Here is a 17860-nt window from a genome sequence, read left to right on the forward strand (position 1 = left end):
TTGTGTTCAGCACCTCTCCCCTCCCTTCTTCTCCCCACGTGTGTCCCGTAAAGAAATGACGCAACAGCCCACAATACACCACACTGCTGCAAAATTTCCATAGCACCCCACAGGACCCCACAGGACCCCACAGGACCCCATAGCACCCCATAGGACCCCACAGGACCCCACAGGACCCCACATCACTGCTCAGGACCCCACAGGACCCCACAGGACCCCACAGGACCCCACATCACCGCTCAGGACCCCACACTGCCCATAGGACCCCACAAGACCCCACACTGCCCACAGGACCCCATAGGACCCCACATCACCGCACAGGACCCCACACTGCCCACAGGACCCCATAGGACCCCACATCACCGCACAGGACCCCACACTGCCCACAGGACCCCGCAGTGGTGAGGAAGGAACAAGAACCAGAACTTGATGACCAGTATGCTTGGAGAGGGTGCCCCGGCAGGGGCTGTGACCTTGGGTCACAGGAAGTGCCAGCCCAGCCCACGGTGGTCCTGCCAGGGTGAACAGGGACAGGAAACACCCTGGTCACTCTCTTTTCTCCTCTGAGCCCCCTAACCGGAAGCAGGGTGCACACTGTTAGTCTCGTGGGGTGGGGGTGGGGGTCTGGCTTCTAAGTCCTGCCTGCCTGTCTTCTTGAGAGGGGCCCCTGGTGACAGGTTCTGGCTTCTGTCCACCTGTAGACTCCTCCCCTCAGGGTCTGAGGATGCTGCCCCAGTGCAGGCTGGCCCTTCCTGTCCCTGTCACCGTGACACACCCAGGTCCTCTGTTCTTTCTTGTCTTGGCTGGACTCCTCTTTACATGGGGCTTCCATGGCTGACTGCGCCCATCTGTTCCATGGACCCACGGTGTTTCCCATGTCCTCCAAATCTCAGCTCTTTCTTCACCTTGGCATGTCCTGTATCACCTGTTAACCTGCTTGCCTGGCCGCTGACTCAGGTGCTTTCTCCTGGACCTCCCAGGCCCTCTCCAGGCAGCAGCCCCCAGCCGTCGTTAACCGTTTACCAGCCCAGCACGGCCTCTAAGTGAGGTGGACCGTCCCGACTCTCCCGGCAACTCCTCTTCCCTGGGCTTTTTATGTTTCTTCTGCCCAATTTACTGTCTCTGGCCCCTGGAAATGGGTTGTACGTTTTGGCAACCCTGTGGCTTAAGATCTGGTGGCTCACATGTCCCTAATGTGACAAGTCCTACAGGTTGTAGAAAGGGGAGCAGTCCCCGCTTCTGTGCCCCCCACCCAGTCCTGTGGGCTGTTGGTCTGGAAAGGGTGGTCACCCCCAGTCTGAGGGGCTGCTGTGCACAGCTTTCTCTACAGGACCCCAGGGAACCCCAAACTCCCAGAGCCCCGGACTCAGTTGGACTGGGAGAGGCAAGGCTGGGGTCCACGGTGGAGGGGACAGACGCGCCCCGCTCTCTCTTCCCAGTCCCATCGAGACTTCTGAGCTTCCGTTGTATTAGCTGTGAAAGTTTCATGACGTGCCCTCTCTGGGTGATGCATTATTCTGTAATGAACAGGTTTTCTTAAACAGCTATCAGTGTTGGTAATTGGGAAGCTGCGTGAGGGGCACGTGAAAGTCATTATGGTTGTAGCTTCCTTTGAAATTTTTGATAATAAAAGGGAGTTTTTCCATGGGACACCAGGAGCCCAGAGCATGGCCTGTTTAGTTATCAACCTCCCATACTTGGAAGAGCTATAAAAGCGTGCCTGCTGGGTTCTGTGCTAACAGTGCTTTGCTGATGGAAACACGGTTGTGTTGTTGAATTCACACGTTCAAATGTAGTTGTATTTCCGAGCCGTCGGTGTTGCTGTTGACGTGCCAGTCTGGGTGCCGAGGCCCAGCGTGGACCTGAAGATATGCATGTACGACCGGCTGTACCAGGACTCCATCGTCATCCACTCTCGGTGAGCAGGGCCCCTGCAGTGTCCAGCTTCTGTTCTGAAACACTGTGGACTCAGGGCCATGGCTGACAAAGGCCCCAGCAGCCATGGGGCTGGCAGGTCACACACGCCTTTCTGAGGAGGAGCCAGAAATCTCTGGAAGACTCTGGACGATGGCCCACAGTTCCCAGGCAGACCAGGAAGCGGCTCCCTCGCCAAGCTGGGGCAGCCCTCTGCCTTTCTTCCTGTACCTTAGAGCTCACTCCACCTGTGGGCTGAGAAAACTGGGCTGTGATGAGGGGTCGGCCTCCTTGCCTGATCTGGTGGCGACTTAGGGCGAGCAGGGGACGGGGAGAGCCTCATGTGGGAGAAGGGGGTCCAGGAGTGCCCTGGTGGGGGCGTGGCCTGGGTTGGGAGTGGCCTGGGCTAGGGCGTGGCCTGGGAGCTGGAGGCATTGACTAAAGGGGGGCTTTCCACGTGATTGGTTGTGGGCACCGTTGGCTCTTGCTGGTCCTGGATTGGAAGTAGGGACAGAATTTAGGGGAGTTGCAGTCACTGACCAAGGCCAGGCTGTCTAGGGGCCTCCCTGGTGTCCTGCAGAGCTTGTGCTGCGCCCTGGCGTGTGGTACCCAGTCTATCCCAAGCCTGTAATTGGGTGGGAGGAGGGCAGAAGCCAAAACGGGCGAGGGCCCCACTCCCCAGCCTTCCAGGCCCCTGTCCCCAACACCTGCCTGGTAGGGGTCTTCCCAGAAAACACTCAGGCTCCTGAGAACCAATGAGGGCCATTTCAGACTTCAGTGCAGGAAAGCCAGCCTCTAAAAGCAGGGCTGGGGGACCCTGGCTCCTGCGTCAAGGCATGGCTTGGCTTGCCTTGGGTGTGCACCAAGCACCCTGGATGGCTGGGTGGTGAGAACTAACATTCCTCAAAGGATGAAACACCACAGTGTCCATCTTGGGTCCCTTTGTGTCCCTTGAGCTGCAGGTCGAAAGCAGCCCTGCGCCTGAGGCTGGAGGTGTGCAAGGAGCTCAGGGCCCACATGGAGCTGCTGCCTGAGATGGGCTACATCCAGGCCCTGTCGTCCTACTCCGTACAGCTCAAGTTCCTGCCTCGGTGAGCACAGGGGTGTGCAGGGGGGTGGGGTGGGGATGGCTACAGGTAAGGGGGCCGGGGGGGACTGCAGGTGAGCACAGGGGCTGGTGCCAGGCATATCTCATCATCTTACATTCTGTGTGTTTCATGTGTTTTGAAGCTCTCACGTGATCTGAATCACAGCTCAGGTCAGTGTCACTGTCATTTTGCAAAATTTGAACAAGAGAAGTGCATTCAAGTGTACCCTGTCTCTTCCAGACACTCCCTCCCGGAAGACGCAAGGAAGTATTTTGACAAGGAAAGCAGAGTCCTGGAGGCCCCGATGACAATCTGGGTGGCTGATCAGGTCTGTGTGGGGCACTTCTTGGGGGTGCTGGTGCTCATGGGGAACAGGGCCGCTTTAGGAGCCGGGCTCTGTACCCCAGCAGCCCCTGCACAGCGTAGGCCAGCGGAGGGGGTTTGTGGAGAGAGCGGCTCTGAGTGCTGTCCCCATCGTCTGAGCCCCGTGTGCCACATGTTCACAGACACACACGTGCGCACATGGTCTACCTTCACACTCACAGACCGCAGTGCACACACATGTACACACATGTGCACTCACACTCCCCTTTGGCACTGCTTTGTGACGGCTGCTTTCACATCCTCCCAGGTCCGGGGACAACAGGAAAGTAGAGTTGTTAAAGGGACACTTGTGTCCGTGAAAGGGTGCACCATGGACCACAGCAAGGCTGTGCCTTTCTGCTTTGGGAATATTTGTAAAAAGTGATGCAAACACATGACTGGAAACTCACTTAGCCTTTGCACTTCAGATCAGACCAGTGGGGTTCACCGTCCACGCCGTCATCACCACCTCGGACCTGGAGCTCAGCCCCTCGGAGGTGGACTTTGGCTACTGCACCACCTACGAGGCCATTAGGACCCGAGTCAGCCTCTGCAACCGCTCCCTCCTGCCCCAGGAGTTCGGGTTCGTGGGGCTCCCAAAGGTGACTTGTGTGGCAGGGAGGGGTGCGGGGACATGGGGGGTGGGTTGGGAAGCTCTGAGAATGGGCCAGGGCATCTGCTCCCCTGGGGTCCAGGTGGCCTCACCCCTCCCTGGACCTCACACCCAGCTCCAGGCACCTCAGCCTCATCTGGCTCTCTGCCTGTCCCCCTCCTCATCCCCACTGTCCCCTCACCGCCTTGCCCTTGCCCTGCCTCTCCCTGTCCCTTCATTCCTCTGTCCTCCACCACAAACACCCGGCTCCAGACTCCTCTCCCCTCCCTTCCCTCCAGTACTCTTGCCTGCCTGTCCCTTGGGGGCAGCGAAGACCAAACCCCAGCCCGGCTACCCCTCCCCGCTCCCTGGGCTGCCCCACCACAGACCCTGCCATTCAACATACGTGCAGACACACATACACACACATGCGCTCACATGCATACAGGCATGCACTCAACACACAGACACATGTTCACATACACATAGACAGACACGTGCTCACATGCAGGCAACATTCATACACAAAAACAGATACACACTTACACACATGTACTCATACAGACAGACATGTTCACATGCAGACATGTGCTCGTGTGCACACTCACAAATATATACACACTTACATGCGTGCAGGCACACACACATGCAGACATGCTCACATACACGGATGTGGGCTGACATATGACCACACACTGACACGCCTATGTGCACATGCACACACACTCACATGCATGCACACTCACTCACACCCCCTGCCACATGTGTGTCCACAGTCCCCCTGACCTTCCCCAGCAGATCAGTGTTTTCACTTGGCACCACGGTTTCCCTCCTGCAGTTTGTGGACATCCAGCCCAACGATGGGTTTGGGACGATCCTGCCACTGGACACGCTGGAACTGGACGTGATCTTTCAGCCCACCAAGGCCACGGTGTACAGCTTCACGCTCACTTGCAAGTCAGAGATCGACCGGTGAGGCTTGCGGGGCTGTGGAGGGCCGCTCGGGGGCCGCCCCTCCTGCACCTTCCAGCCTGGTCTGCAGCCTGTCCTGGGCTGCAGGAATCTCAGACCGGGGAGCAGACTCCTGGGACCTGGGGCCTTGCACTCCGGGTTAGCTCAGCTGTGTGTGAGTGTGTGTCTATAAGAGGGTGTGCATGTGTGAGCATGTGTGTGTGAGTACACATGGATGAGAGCATGTGTGTGAGCAGTATGAGTGAGGGCTGTATGTGAGTGTGCACGTGTGAGTGTGCATGAGCATGCATGTGTGGACATGTGTGCATGGGAGCATGTTTGTGGAAGTGTGTGTGCGTGCGTGTAGGCATGTGTGTGCATTTATGTGAGCATGCACACGTGGGTGGGGTGTAGGTGTGTGTGAGCGTGTGTGGATGTGTGCATGTGAGTGTGCGCATGTGAAAGTGTGCGTGTGTGTGCGTGTGGTGTGAAGAGCACCCTCTGCACTCAGGAGGACCTCGGCATGAGCACCGTTGCTTGAATGCGCTGTGACTGGGCCACTCTCGGAACCTCCCTGAGCCGCCATTCCGCCCCTGAGAGACGTGACTGAAAAGATGGTGGGGAGGGAGAAGGAAAGCGGGACACGGAGGCGGTGGTCGGGAATTAGGGGCTGGCTCCTGCCGCCTGCGACCTGGGGTTAGTGCCTCTGGGGAGGAGTGTCCTAGGGGAGGAGCGTCCCTGTGCGTCAGCTCACCTCCTGTCGAGCTGTGCTGCCTGCCCCGCTTGCCCCTTCCTCTTTCGTCTTGTCACCACACACGCATGAGCACGCAGGCGCGCGCACCTCAGCCTGAGATGCGGTTTGATCCTGGCTGGGACCCTAGGCAACCTTTGGTGGGGTCGGGCTAGCCCCTCATCCCCCAGACCAGGCCCCCACCCGCGGGGCACGTGACCTAGGACTGCCGGGCAGGGAGCAGGACTGAGTTCCTGGGTGGTGAGATTTTAGGGAGCGAGCAGACTTAACCTCTGGAGCAAATTGAAGGGACCAGACCCCGCCCACCTGCCTTGCCCCGCCCCCGGCACTGCCCTCCCCCCTGCTGGGTTCTGGTGGCCCCAGGTGCCAGTTGTTCGGTGGCTTGTTCACATGTCTCTCATCCTCTGGAGAAGAGGGGTTCTTATCCCGGTGCCCGGCACTGGCTCCCTGGAGGGTTACAGGAAAGTCAAGCCACGAGGGGGCAATAATCACAGCCCACGGTGAGCGAGTAGCCAGGTGGACTCTGCAGCCCAGCCGGGCCCCACTGCACACACGCCACAGCGGGGAGCCTCACGCTCCGGGCCTGGCTCCGCATGCGGCTACCTGCCAGCTGCTCTGGAGGTCCACGAACGTCTGCGATCTGGACACCTCCCCACTCCCCACCTGCTCCCACACCTGCTCCCGCTGCAGCCCGGGCCTTCCTTTTGCTCACCTCAGCCTCGTCCTGTTTCCCTTCCCTCGCCTCACATCTACGCTGCCCACTGTCCGTCAGTCCTGCAGTCCTGTCGGCTCCACCTTGAAAATGCACCTGAAGCTCTCCACACCCTCATCTGGACAGCGGGGCACCTCGTGGCTGCTCCCCTGCCTCCCTATCAGAGCACATCCCTCCTCCAAGACAGCCACCTGCCCGCTGCCTCCCGCGCAGGGCACACAGCCGCCTGCACCACGCAGCCCCTCCCATCACGTGACGGGCACCCACTCCCCTGCTGGACATGTGCGCGGGCTCCAGGCTGGGCAGTGACCCACAAAGCAAGTTCTGTGTGAGCCCAGGCGCTCACTGCCCTGGGCTACAGGTCTAGGAATGGGGTCGCCAGGTCCTAGGGTAACGTGTTTAATTTCTGTGTCAAATGGTTTCCCTAGGGGGCCGGCCTGGTGGCTCAGGCGGTTAGAGCTCCTAACTCCGAAGGCTGCCGGTTGGATTCCCACATGGGCCAGTGGGCTCTCAAAAAAAAAAAAAAAAAAAATGGTTTCCCAAAGTGGCTGTACCATTTTCACTTCTCACCAGGATTTGCTGCTATCAGATTTTTGGGGGGTAAGGGAATGGAGAGGCATTATAATAGGTGTGTATGACATCTCATTGTGACTTAATTTGCATTCTCTAGTGACCAAGGTTGAGCACCTCTTATGTGCTTATCTGCACCTCGGTATCTTCTTTGGTGAAAGGTGTGTTTAGATTTTTTGCCCATTTTTTAAGTTAGGGTTTTACTGAGTTTGGAGAGCTTTTTGCTTGAGGTATAATTGATATGCCACATTGTATCAGTTTCAGGTATATACCATAATGCTTTGATATTTTCATATATTGCAAAATGATCCCACAGTAAGTCTCTTAACACCACCACACTTGTAGTTACAGATTTCTTTTCTGGTGATGAGAACTTTTAAGGTCTACTCTCTGAGCAACTTTCCAACGTGCAGCACAGTGAACTGTCATCATCCCCAGGACTTAGTATCTATATTCTGATACAAATCCTTTGTCAGGCTTACAAAGAATTGTCCCCAGTCTGTGGCTTGTCTTTTCATTCTCTTATCAATGTCTTTAGTAAAGTGAAAGTTTTTAATTTTGGTAAAGTCCTATTTATTAACTTTTTCCATATAGATCATGAGTTTGGTGTCATATCCAATAATTTTTTCCTAACCCAAAGTCGCACAGATTTTCTTCTAAAAGTTTCATATATTTACATTTTACATGTGATTCACGATTCCTTTTGATCAGCTTTTGCATAAAATGTGAGATGTGGGGGTGGCTGGTTAGCCCAGTTGGTTAGAGCGTGGTGCTAATAACACCGAGGTTGCTGGTTCGATCACTTCATGCGCCACTGTGAGCTGTGCCCGCCTTAAAAAAAAAAGAAGAAAAAAAAAGTGAGATGTGGCAGGAAGTCCGGGTTACTTTTCTTCCAATTTTACTGGTGTCATTCTTGAAAAGACTCTTCTATTGGGGCTGTGACAGAGGCGAATGCCCCTCATTTCTCACGTATTGGTGACAGTTTGCCTGCAGCCATTAAGACTTGAAAATCTGTTCAGTTGAATATCTTAAACACAAACATATTAACTATCCACTGTCTTGTGGTATAAAACGCGTCTGTCAAAAGTCTGAGGGAAACCCGAGTTTCTTTTTGCCTGGGTACCTAAGGGATTGATTTCTTCTTATTTAAAAGTCCAATTATTTTATCAGAATAAATTTTAGTGTTGGTTGTTCTGGATCCATCTACCCAGGTGCACAAGTTTTTCAAATCTTTCTAATTTCAGGAATATTTCCTTGAATTTTAGTCCTTAGTAGTTGCTTTGGTTTTCTCCTTTGGGGCCTCCTGTTGTAAATATGGGTCTTTTCTTCTTCCCCGTTTGTCACCTTTTCTTCACTCCTTCATTCCTTCAGTGTTTCACCTTGTATCTTGCCTTTCTCTTAAAGAATTGTCTGCTTCTTCCTTCGTCTCTGCGTTCCTTAGAGTTGAGCCTTCATTTCTAAATGATTCTTAGGATTCCTTCCTGAGCGCTGACGCCTCTGAGCCCCGCGGTTCTCACCGGTGCTGTTTCTCGTCTTCATTTTCTGAAGTCTGCGAAACGCACTGTGAGTGTCTGCCTTACCGCTCCCATCCTTCCACGGTACGTCTCGCTGGGGCTTCTATTGTTGGCGTGGATTTTTTTCGGCTCCTTTTTCTCTGTTGTCTAATGCCGTTACTTGTGATTTGTTTGGTCTTAGTCTTTTTCTGCCGCTCATCTCTCGGTTCGGTTTCTCCTCCTGAACCTTTGAAGGGGGCCCGTTTTCAGCCCTTTTCTCCCTTGCTGGCTTGGCTCTAGAGCGCCCTCTCCCCGGTGTGTGTATGAACTGCAGGGAAACGTGGTCTCCGGCCCCTCTGCTCCTAACCGAAGTCCGTGCCCAGTGTTCAGCCCGGCCAGGGTCTCCGCTCCGCCTCCTTTGCCTGTAACCTGAGGCTGTGCCGGGGTCAGGCCCTGCCAGGGTGCCTGGACTGCGGGGTTTCCGGGATGTGGGAACCTGGGGCTACCCCTCATTGATGGTATCTTACTCCACATACTGATCTATGTTCGGCTTTTACGTTTTCCCCCCAACTTTATGTTTTTGTAATTGATCCATGTTAGCACATCTAAGGGTTCAACTTGGACACGTTAAGTTTGAGGGCGTGACAATCATCAGAAGCACTGCTTAGTGGGAAATTTTTACCTCCGAATGCGTATGAAGAAGAGAGTTTGAAAACCAGTATGATCTAGCCTTCCTTTCCAAGAATTAGGAAAAGAGCAAATTAAACCCAAAGAAAGTAGACATAATAATGAGTGGAAGTCAGTGAAAGAGAAATCAAATACAACAGGGAAAAACAACAAAACTATTAATAAAAGTCTTCTTTTTTTGGTAAAAATTAGTAAATTCATTACTCCTCGCAAGACCAATCAAGGTAAAATAGAGAGAAACCACAAAGTACCAACCTCAAGAGTGAAAGGGGACATCACTACAGAGCCTACAAACATCAGAAAGACAATAAGGGACTGTTTGGTATGAACTTCACACCAGGGAATGTGACCATTTGGATGAAATGGACAAATTCCTCAAAAAACGCAACTTAACCAAACCTCACACAAAAGAAAAATAGGAACTCTGAGTAGGAAATCAAATCCAAAGTTTAAAAGCTTCCCACAATGAAAAATGCAGATGGCTTCACAGATGAATTCTTCTAGACAGTTAAAGAAAAAATAATGCTGGTCTTACAACAATCTTCCAAACAACAGAAAGAGAAGACAAACCTCACTGCCATCAACAAGCTGAGGGGCAATGGGCACTGGGAATGCAGAAACTTTCAGATCAGGGCTCAGGGCCTGCTTGTGAAAACGAGGACAGCCAGCCGGGCACACATCCGAGCTGTGCCTGGATCCTTGAGGCCTCAGAGCCCACAGTCATCAGCCATCAGCCACCTACATGGACAGGAGGTGTGCTGATGGCAGTGCGGTCAGGCACGCTTTGCCTCTGAACTTAGGTGGGGAATAGTATCACACACTCAGCTAAGAAGACGCTACCTCAGTGATTTTTGGAAAGAAACATTTTAAACACATGCTGACATAAGAGCATTTTGTAGGCAAACTTGGTGGTGTTAACAGAGAACTGTCGGCCCAGCCCTTTCTCAAGATCCTGCATTAAACCCGCTGCCTCCTAGTCACAGGGATGACAGCATCCGGCAAGGCGCAGGCAAGTCTCAGGTGGGCCTCAGGGATTCGACTCCTGACAGGCGAGGGGCTTCAGAGAACGGGGGCTGCAGCTGTCTGCTGGGAACAGAGTGATGGAGGACCTAAACGAGTTGCCGTTGGTGGACTCTCCAAAATGACGTTGAAGATGTGTGAGCAACGTTGGGGAGGAGACCGCCCTCAGTCCTGTTCCTGGGTCCGCGGGATGAAGCGCTGGCCGCTAGACCACAAGTCACAGCACTCAGGCAAAGTGGGAAAGAACAACTTGCTCTACTTTCCTAAGAATGATGTCTTTTTATATGTAGAGATTACTGCATTTCATCTCAGCCTTTACCATTAGCTGAGAAAAATAATAACCTCAGTGGTACCTCTAACCCAGAAGGAATTTTTTTAAAAAGATTTTATTGGGGAAGGGGCACAGGACTTTATTGGGGAACAGTGTGTACTTCCAGGCCTTTTTCCCAAGTCAAGTTGTCCTTTCAGTCTTAGTTGTGGAGGGTGCAGCTCAGCCACAGGTCCAGTTGCCGTTTCGAGTTGCAGGGGGCGCAGCCCACCATGCCTTGTGGGAATCAAAACTGGCAACCTTGTGGTTGAGAGGACGCGCTCCAACCACCTGAGCCATCCGGGAGGCAGCTCAGCTCAAGGTGCCGTGTTCAATCTTGGTTGCAGGGGGCGCTGCCCACCATCCCTTGCGGGACTCGACGAGTTGAACTGGCAACCTTGTGGTTGAGAGCCCACTGGCCCATGTGGGAATCAAACCAGCAGCCTTCGGAGTTAGGAGCTCGGAGCTCTAACCGCCTGAGCCACTGGGCCGGCCCCAGAAGGAATTTTTTTAAAACATTTAGAGCCTGTGGTCACAGGACATAAAAATACACATTGAGGGGCGAATGGATGGCTCAGTTGCTGAGTGCAAGCTCTGAACAACAGGGTTGCCAGTTCAATTCCCACATGGGTCAGTGACTTGCACCCTCCATGACTAGATTGAAGGACAACAAGCTGCCGCTGAGTTTCCGGAGGGGCAACCGGAGGGCTCAGTTGGTTAGAGTGTGAGCTCTTAACAACAAGGTTGCTGGTTCAATTCCTGCATGCAATGGATGTTTTTGTTACAGACTAGTATGGTAGAGCAATCAACATCATCCTTTAAAACATTGAAATAAGGAACATTTTTGAGATCTTGCTTCCCTGAGATTGTTAGTTTTGGCTCAAATGAACTCATAAAAATTTAAATTAAAAAAAGCATTAAAATATAACAATTAGGATAAAATTTGATGGGGAGAGTGTGGTGGAAACAGTAGTTCAGAGAAAATATGGAATGTAAATGTTCCACGGTGAAAACACCCCGCTTCTGTTCTTTTCAGTGGGTGGCAGCAGGGATTAGCTCACTGTGGTACAGCAATCCCTGTGCTAACATTTGGAGACCAATTTTATCAGTTTTATTTTTAAATGTCAATAAATACGTAACACAATAAGACAGAAATTACCCCCTTAGCAACTGTTTGAACTTGTGATTAGATTTTTAACTACCCACTTAAAACATGCACAGAGATACACAGTAGTTTCAAAATTCATCACAATTCATTAACAGGGTAGAGAGCAAAATCTGGGCCCACAGTCCTGGGCACCCCTGTGCACGGGCGGAGGGAGGTCGCCTCCCAGGCTGCAGAGGGACCCAGGTTGAAGCTACCCTCACTGGTCACTGCCAGGTGCTTCAAGCTGATGTGCCGGGCTGTGGGTGTCCACCCACCCCTGGAGCTGTCCCACTACCAGATCAAGTTTGCAGCCACTTCCTTGTACGACACATCCTTGGCGACCCTGTACGTCATCAACGCTCACCTGAGCATGAACTCACTGACCCACTCTGTGCCCCGCATCGGCTCCGAGGATACCTGCCCCGTGGGGCCCACGTCTTTCCAGTTCCTGCTGCCCCCAGACTCACCCATCACCATCTCGCCATCGGTGGGGACGGTGTTGCCGGGAAAGGTGGGTGTGGACACCACAGCCTGGCTCTGGCCTTGACCACACCAGATGTGGGGGGTCAACGCTGCCCATCCTGAGACTCAGGCAGGCTAAGAAGGCCTCTGGGCCTGGCGAGCAGGACTGGGCGGTTTAGCCTGCTGGTGGGTGTGCAGCAGGTGGGCACAGAGCCCCGTCACCAGGAGCACAGGGGTCTGTCCATTGAATTGATCCAGGGTTTCCCCCCTACTCTGCTTTTCCCGATAAAACAGAAAGAGCCGGGGCCTGGAGACAGACGTCTCCGCCAGTTTCCCAGGCCATCGCAGGCTCTCTGAGCTTAATTCCTCCTTCAAAAGTCAGGGGTGACAGCCAGTGTGAGGCCTGGGAGAGGGCTAAGTGAGAAGGGGCACAGGCAGGGGCTGGGAATGCCCAACCCCACCCTCCAGGGTTTCAGGAAGCATGTTATTTAAAATATTTCATTAAATTTAGCAAATACTGCTTAAGTAATGGTCTCCAAACGGGATCATTAGAGTTGCACTTCTCTGTTCCCCTCCCTCACTTCCCCTCCACTCCTCTCTCTTACTCTCTCTTCCCCCCCCACCATCCCTTTCTCATTTTCTCTCCCCTTCCCACCTCTCCCCCCACTCCCCGCACATACACCACCTGCCCCACCTGATGTGTTTTGAGCCTCTTTGCTGTACTGGGCACTGGGAGACCCAGGACTTCCCCATGGGATGGGCTGGAATATGGAGGTGCCTTGGAAAGACACTGTGCTGCTCATGGGGACGGGTTAGGGTACAGGAACTCACCCCCAAATCTCAGTGGCTGAAAACAAAGTTTTCTCTCTTGCTTGTGCCTCGTGGGCTGTGTGCCGGGTCCTGACCCATCCAGAGCCTCCATCACAGGACTCCCCACCCAGCATGGGAAGAGTGGGCTTGGTAATCATGCACTGCAGCCCACCCCAACTTCCAAAATACGGGGTGCGGTTGTCAGGGAGGCCCTCCTGGAAGGGGCACACTAAACTGAAATTCCTAAGGAGTGGGGGCTCACACCAGGAGTGTCAGCATGACCTCTGGGGGATCCAGGAGCAGTGGGGGTAGCGGGGTGTTGAGAAAGGCTCTGCCCTCCAGACCTGTCCCCACAGAGGTGCCTGGTCCAGGTGGCTTTCCGGCCTGTACTGCCCAGCGAGTTGATCCGCCAGCACGCCTTCCAGGCCCTGATTAAAGACACAGAAATCAAATCGGTAGGTGGGGGTGCTGAGAGTTAGGGCCTGCGGGGCACAGGGTGGGAGCTGCCAGCTTCCTGCTGGAAGGCTCTTGCAGGAGAGCTGGGGAACGAACTCCGCCTTGCCCCCCTGGAGGGCCTCAGGCCCAGGCACTCTGCCTGGGGTGCCAGCAGACTGTTGTTTTAAGAGGTTAAAACTCTTTCCTGGCAAAGCCCCTCACACCTCCCTTGAAAGCATCACTAGGCAGAGTGGGCCCCTAGAAGGTGATCTTGGGAGGGTGGGCCGGTCCCTCGCACTGATTCAGGTGGGAGGAGCAGATAACCAGCAAAGGAGCCAGTGAATCTCAGCGCAGCTTACAAGCATGGGGGACAGCCATGAGCCAGCCTGAGCGTGTGAGTTTGAGAGATGGGATACGTCCAGTCCAGGGGTAAAACCCTGAGGAGTGTCAGAGGCTGCCTCAGGTGGGCACAGGTGGACTCCTGCTGGACAGGGAGTCTGCAGGGACCACACAGAGCTGTCCAGTCAGGGCCCGAGCGGCCTGGGGACTTCTCCAGTGGTCTGGGTTTTTTGTCTTGAACCCACTTGCTCAATACTCCCAGGAGGAGGAAGCACTTGCCCTCACCCTGCGGGGGTGGGTGGGGTAGGGGGGTGGCATGAGGTATGGAGGAAGGCCCGCTCTTTGCCCTCTCTGTGCCTCAGTCTCCCTGCTGCCAAAGGCAGACATTGCAGTTGGTGCATGGGCCCCGGGGGGCTCTGCCCTGGGACCCTGGGTCTACCTCCAGACACCCACTCGTCTTTGTTGACCTTGCGCCTGCTGCCAGCCTTCCTGGGGGGCAATTTGGGATTTCGGTCCCTGTCCGCTGCAAACCCATGCCCCCAGCGTTCCTACACCAGGCACTCTGCCCTAGCCTGTGCCAGGCCCCAGAGGAGCCTGTACTGGGCAGCCGGTTCCCTGCCTGGCCAAGCAGAGCCTGGGGCAGCCTCACAGCTGGCCTTTCCACCTCACAGTTCCGCAAGGACATGGCCACCCAAAGGAAGGACCCGAAGGGCCAGTCCCTCTCCATCCTGCGGCTGCAGAACCGAGACCGACTCTTCCAGACCTCCACCTCCCACAGCCTGGAGCTGCAGAGTCAGGACCTCAAGTCCAGGTGGGCCCTGTTGTTTCTCCAGGCCCCTGTGATGGGACCTTGCCCTGGCCCCCACGGACACTTTCCCCTACAAGCTGCCTGGAGCAGAGCTTTGAGCCGTGGGGCTGACAGTCCAGGACTGGGGCAGCTTCAGATATAGCTGGATCCAGGGGCTGCCTTGAGGGCCCCCAGGAGATCCCTTCCTGGGCATATGCCCATCCCATTCCTCTGGGGCCAGTGGGGAAGGTGCTGCCACCCTGACTCCTACATTCCCAGCTCAGCAAGCCCGCTTACCTGGGTGCAAAATGAGCCCGAGAGAACTGTGATGGGATTGAGTCTCTGCCAGCCCACCTTTGCCTGGGGCTCCAGGAACATGGCTCTCTGATTAGGTGCCTGCCCAGGACCCTGGGGTGTGGGGAGGCCCCCACAGGAAGCTTTGAAAGGGTGGGACAGCTACAGCTGGGCCCCGCGTGGCCGCCAGGCTGCCGCCCCTTACCCCTCTGGCTCAGGGTCTTGGGGAGCAGGTGTGGCCTTGTGGACTGGTCAGTGGAGGGGGAGGCCGGGTTGCTAGGGGGCAGTGTGGGAGCACAGGGGTGAATGCACTGCTGGCTTCATTCCAGTTCCGATGAGTACCAGATTGCCCAGGCCACTCTGGCCAGATCTTACCAGGGGAAATTTGACAAGTTTGTGGTCCCGTGTGTTGTTGCCAGTGGCGACATCCAAGACCGGAAGGGGATGGAACCCCTGAGCTTCAGGTGTGGTGCTCTGACCAGGATGGGGCGTGGTCAGCCAAAACGCCGTGGTCCCTGTTCTGTTACCAACCGGGATCTGGGGCCGGGGGTGGGGGCACAGTGGCTTCAGTGGGAAGGGGCCAGGGCTGGGGGTTAGGCTGGGGGAGGGGGCAGGGCACAGTGCCATCAGCAAGCCCTGCCCACCCAGTCCCCACAACACCCTGTACCTGGAGCTGTGGTGCCCGGCTGTGGCACCGTCCATCATCGTGACATCCGACAAAGGCAAGACCATCTCCAGCTTCGGTGACGTCGCTATAGGTGAGACCCGATTGGGCCCCGCTGCCCCTCACACACCCCTATCCGCAGGGACCCGGGCCTCCACACCCCAGCCTGATGCCTCACCCCATTACAGGACACCGTGGCATAAAGAAGGTCTCCATCCAGAACATTTCCCATGAGGATCTGGCTGTATCCTTGTCCACACGCAGGCCAGGTGGCTTGCAGGGGTGGGGGGCCCTGAGGAGGGGCAGTGCGCCCGCCCTCGCCACCTCCCCTTGACCTGAACCCTCAGGTGGAATTCTCCTTGCTGAACCCCAACGGCCCCTTTGTCCTGCTGAACCCTATCAGCACACTGCCTGCGGGAGAGACCCACGTCCTGGCACTGTCCTTCTGCCCCCGTGAGAGTGTCACGGTGAGTCCCAGACCCGCCCTACGCCACGCGGCAGCCTGGGCCTCCACTGCGCATTCTCCACGCCGCAGGCCCCGCCCAACATGCGCCCACCGTGTGCCTGCTCTGTGCCCAGGTCTGCAGCGCCCCGCTGGGCCCTGGGTGCACAGGTGAGGCCACTAGGTGGCACCCAGCAGTGTCTGCTGCATGCTGAGGGACATGGTCTCCACAGGCCCAAGAAGCACTGGACATCATGACCAAGAGAGGCACACTCTCCCTGACCCTCGTTGGCTTTGGGGTGGCGTCCACAATCACGTGCTCCATCGAAGGGCACGTCCTCAACATGGGTTACGTGATTGCCGGAGAGTCTGTCTCCTCCAGCTTCAAGGTGAAGCATGTTGCAGGGGCCCTGGTGGCTGCCCCGGCCTGCTGCAAGGGAGTTCCTCTCTGGGAGGGGTCAGGCCTGCCTTGGTCAGGGAGCCAGTGGGCGCTCCAGCAGCTGCCACCTGCACTGCCCTCTCCAGTAGGGGGAAGGCTCAGAAGGCCGCTCCCTCCACCCCTGGGCCGCTGGGGCCTCCTCAGGGCCCTTCACCCTCCTGCCTCAGGGTCTTTGCACAGCTGTCCCGTATGCGCTGAGGAGTTCAGCGCAGGCCCTGCTTGGTGAAGGGGGATACTTTGCTGACTTCCATGCCAGGTCACACTGCCCTGTGGGCTCCCACTCCCATGCAGAAGGCCAGGCCTGGCTCCTGCATCTGAGGGGCACACGGGCCTTGGGATCCAGCCTCCTGCAGGATCCAGCCTGGCATGAGTCCTGGCAGCGGAGACCAGAGCAAGGATTGTGGGAGGTGTTACTGAGGAGGGGGTGCTCTCAGGAGAAAGGGGTGGAGGGCAGGGAAGAAACTGGGTGAGGCTGTTGGCTCCGCTGAAGGCTGGCCTGGCCTGGGAGATTACTCTAGGGGGTCAGAGGCCACCAACAGCTAACACCCTGGAGGCAGGGCGGCTCCCGCAGGGCGGCCAGCCTGGAAGAGGGCATGTGGGACTCGAGGACGGTGCAGGCCCGTGGGGACAGCCTTCCAGGCCCGATGAGCCGTCCGCTGACAGGCGCCTGGTCCCTACAGCTGCAAAACAACTCCTCGCTGCCCATCAAGTTCTCCTTGCAGCTGGACAGCGTCTCCAGCAGCAGGAGGGAGAACCAGCAGCAGCTGCCACAGTTCCTCACCTCGCCCGCCCAGAGGACAGAAGTTGTGGGTGAGCAGGTGGGCGGGGATGGGGACCGTGATGGGGATGTGTCTCAGGGCCCCAGCTGTGGGGGGAGGGCAGGTGTGGGGGCATGGTAGGCGGAGCGCAGGAGCTGCCTGGGGTGCGGGGTGGGAGGAGCACTGGGCCGCGGTGGGGTCCGGTGGGCCGGAGCGCAGGGACCATCACACCCCTGCCCACAGGCACACAGAACCACAGCGGCCAGAGCGTGTTCAGCGTGGTCCCGGTGAAGGGCATCATGGGCCCCGGTGGGGCACAGGACTTCACCGTGACCTTCAGCCCAGACCATGAGAGTCTGTACTTCTCCGACCGATTGCAGGTCGTGCTCTTCGAGAAGGTGCGGCTGCGTGAAACCAGCCTCGCCCCCTCCTCCCGCCCGTCCCTGCACTGCCCCACTCGGGAGGCCAGGGCCCCATCCTGGGGCTCCACGGTGGGGCGGGAAGACCAGCACCCCAGCCCTGCTGCTCCCTGTGCCCCAGCTCTTGGGACAAGGCTGCTGTGCTCCCTGCCCCAGAAAGTCTCGCAGCAGATCCTGCTGAAGGGCGCGGCCTGCGAGCACATGATGTTTGTGGAGGGCGGAGACCCCTTGGACGTGCCCGTGGAGTCCCTGACCGTGATCCCTGCCTGCGACACTGAGCGCAGAGAGGGTGAGGCCCCCGCAGCATGGGCTCATTCCCAGCCCAGGCCAGCCCGTAGCCAGGCGGGAATGGGGCTGTGCTAACGGGAGACCCCAGGAGAATCAGCTGGCACCCCTGGGTCCCTCACTTCCTTGGC

The 17860-nt window shown here is 56.3% G+C and overlaps 1 protein-coding gene across 2 annotated transcripts in view; it reads left to right on the forward strand.

Annotated features, from left to right (window-relative positions):
* Window positions 1–17860, forward strand: part of CFAP74 (cilia and flagella associated protein 74) — a 57412-nt gene that overhangs the window by 38362 nt on the left and 1190 nt on the right. Inside the window, exons 21-36 of one of the 2 annotated variants that reach the window (XR_013993762.1) lie at window positions 1797–1918; window positions 2877–3005; window positions 3243–3330; window positions 3794–3967; window positions 4796–4929; window positions 11830–12106; window positions 13224–13322; window positions 14313–14452; window positions 15052–15186; window positions 15371–15480; window positions 15575–15630; window positions 15734–15853; window positions 16062–16217; window positions 16948–17085; window positions 17269–17423; window positions 17601–17733. Coding sequence is in view for 1 of the 2 variants with exons in the window: in XM_081055875.1 (XP_080912001.1) it covers window positions 1797–1918; window positions 2877–3005; window positions 3243–3330; window positions 3794–3967; window positions 4796–4929; window positions 11830–12106; window positions 13224–13322; window positions 14313–14452; window positions 15052–15186; window positions 15371–15480; window positions 15575–15630; window positions 15734–15853; window positions 16062–16217; window positions 16948–17077; window positions 17269–17423; window positions 17601–17733 (2158 nt within the window). In the remaining variant the exon portion in view is untranslated. The remainder of the gene's footprint in view (window positions 1–1796; window positions 1919–2876; window positions 3006–3242; window positions 3331–3793; window positions 3968–4795; window positions 4930–11829; window positions 12107–13223; window positions 13323–14312; window positions 14453–15051; window positions 15187–15370; window positions 15481–15574; window positions 15631–15733; window positions 15854–16061; window positions 16218–16947; window positions 17086–17268; window positions 17424–17600; window positions 17734–17860) is intronic. The other variant, XM_081055875.1, reaches the window with a different exon arrangement.

This window comes from Rhinolophus hipposideros (assembly GCF_964194185.1).
Source record: "Rhinolophus hipposideros genome assembly, chromosome: 8".
NCBI lineage: Eukaryota > Metazoa > Chordata > Mammalia > Chiroptera > Rhinolophidae > Rhinolophus > Rhinolophus hipposideros.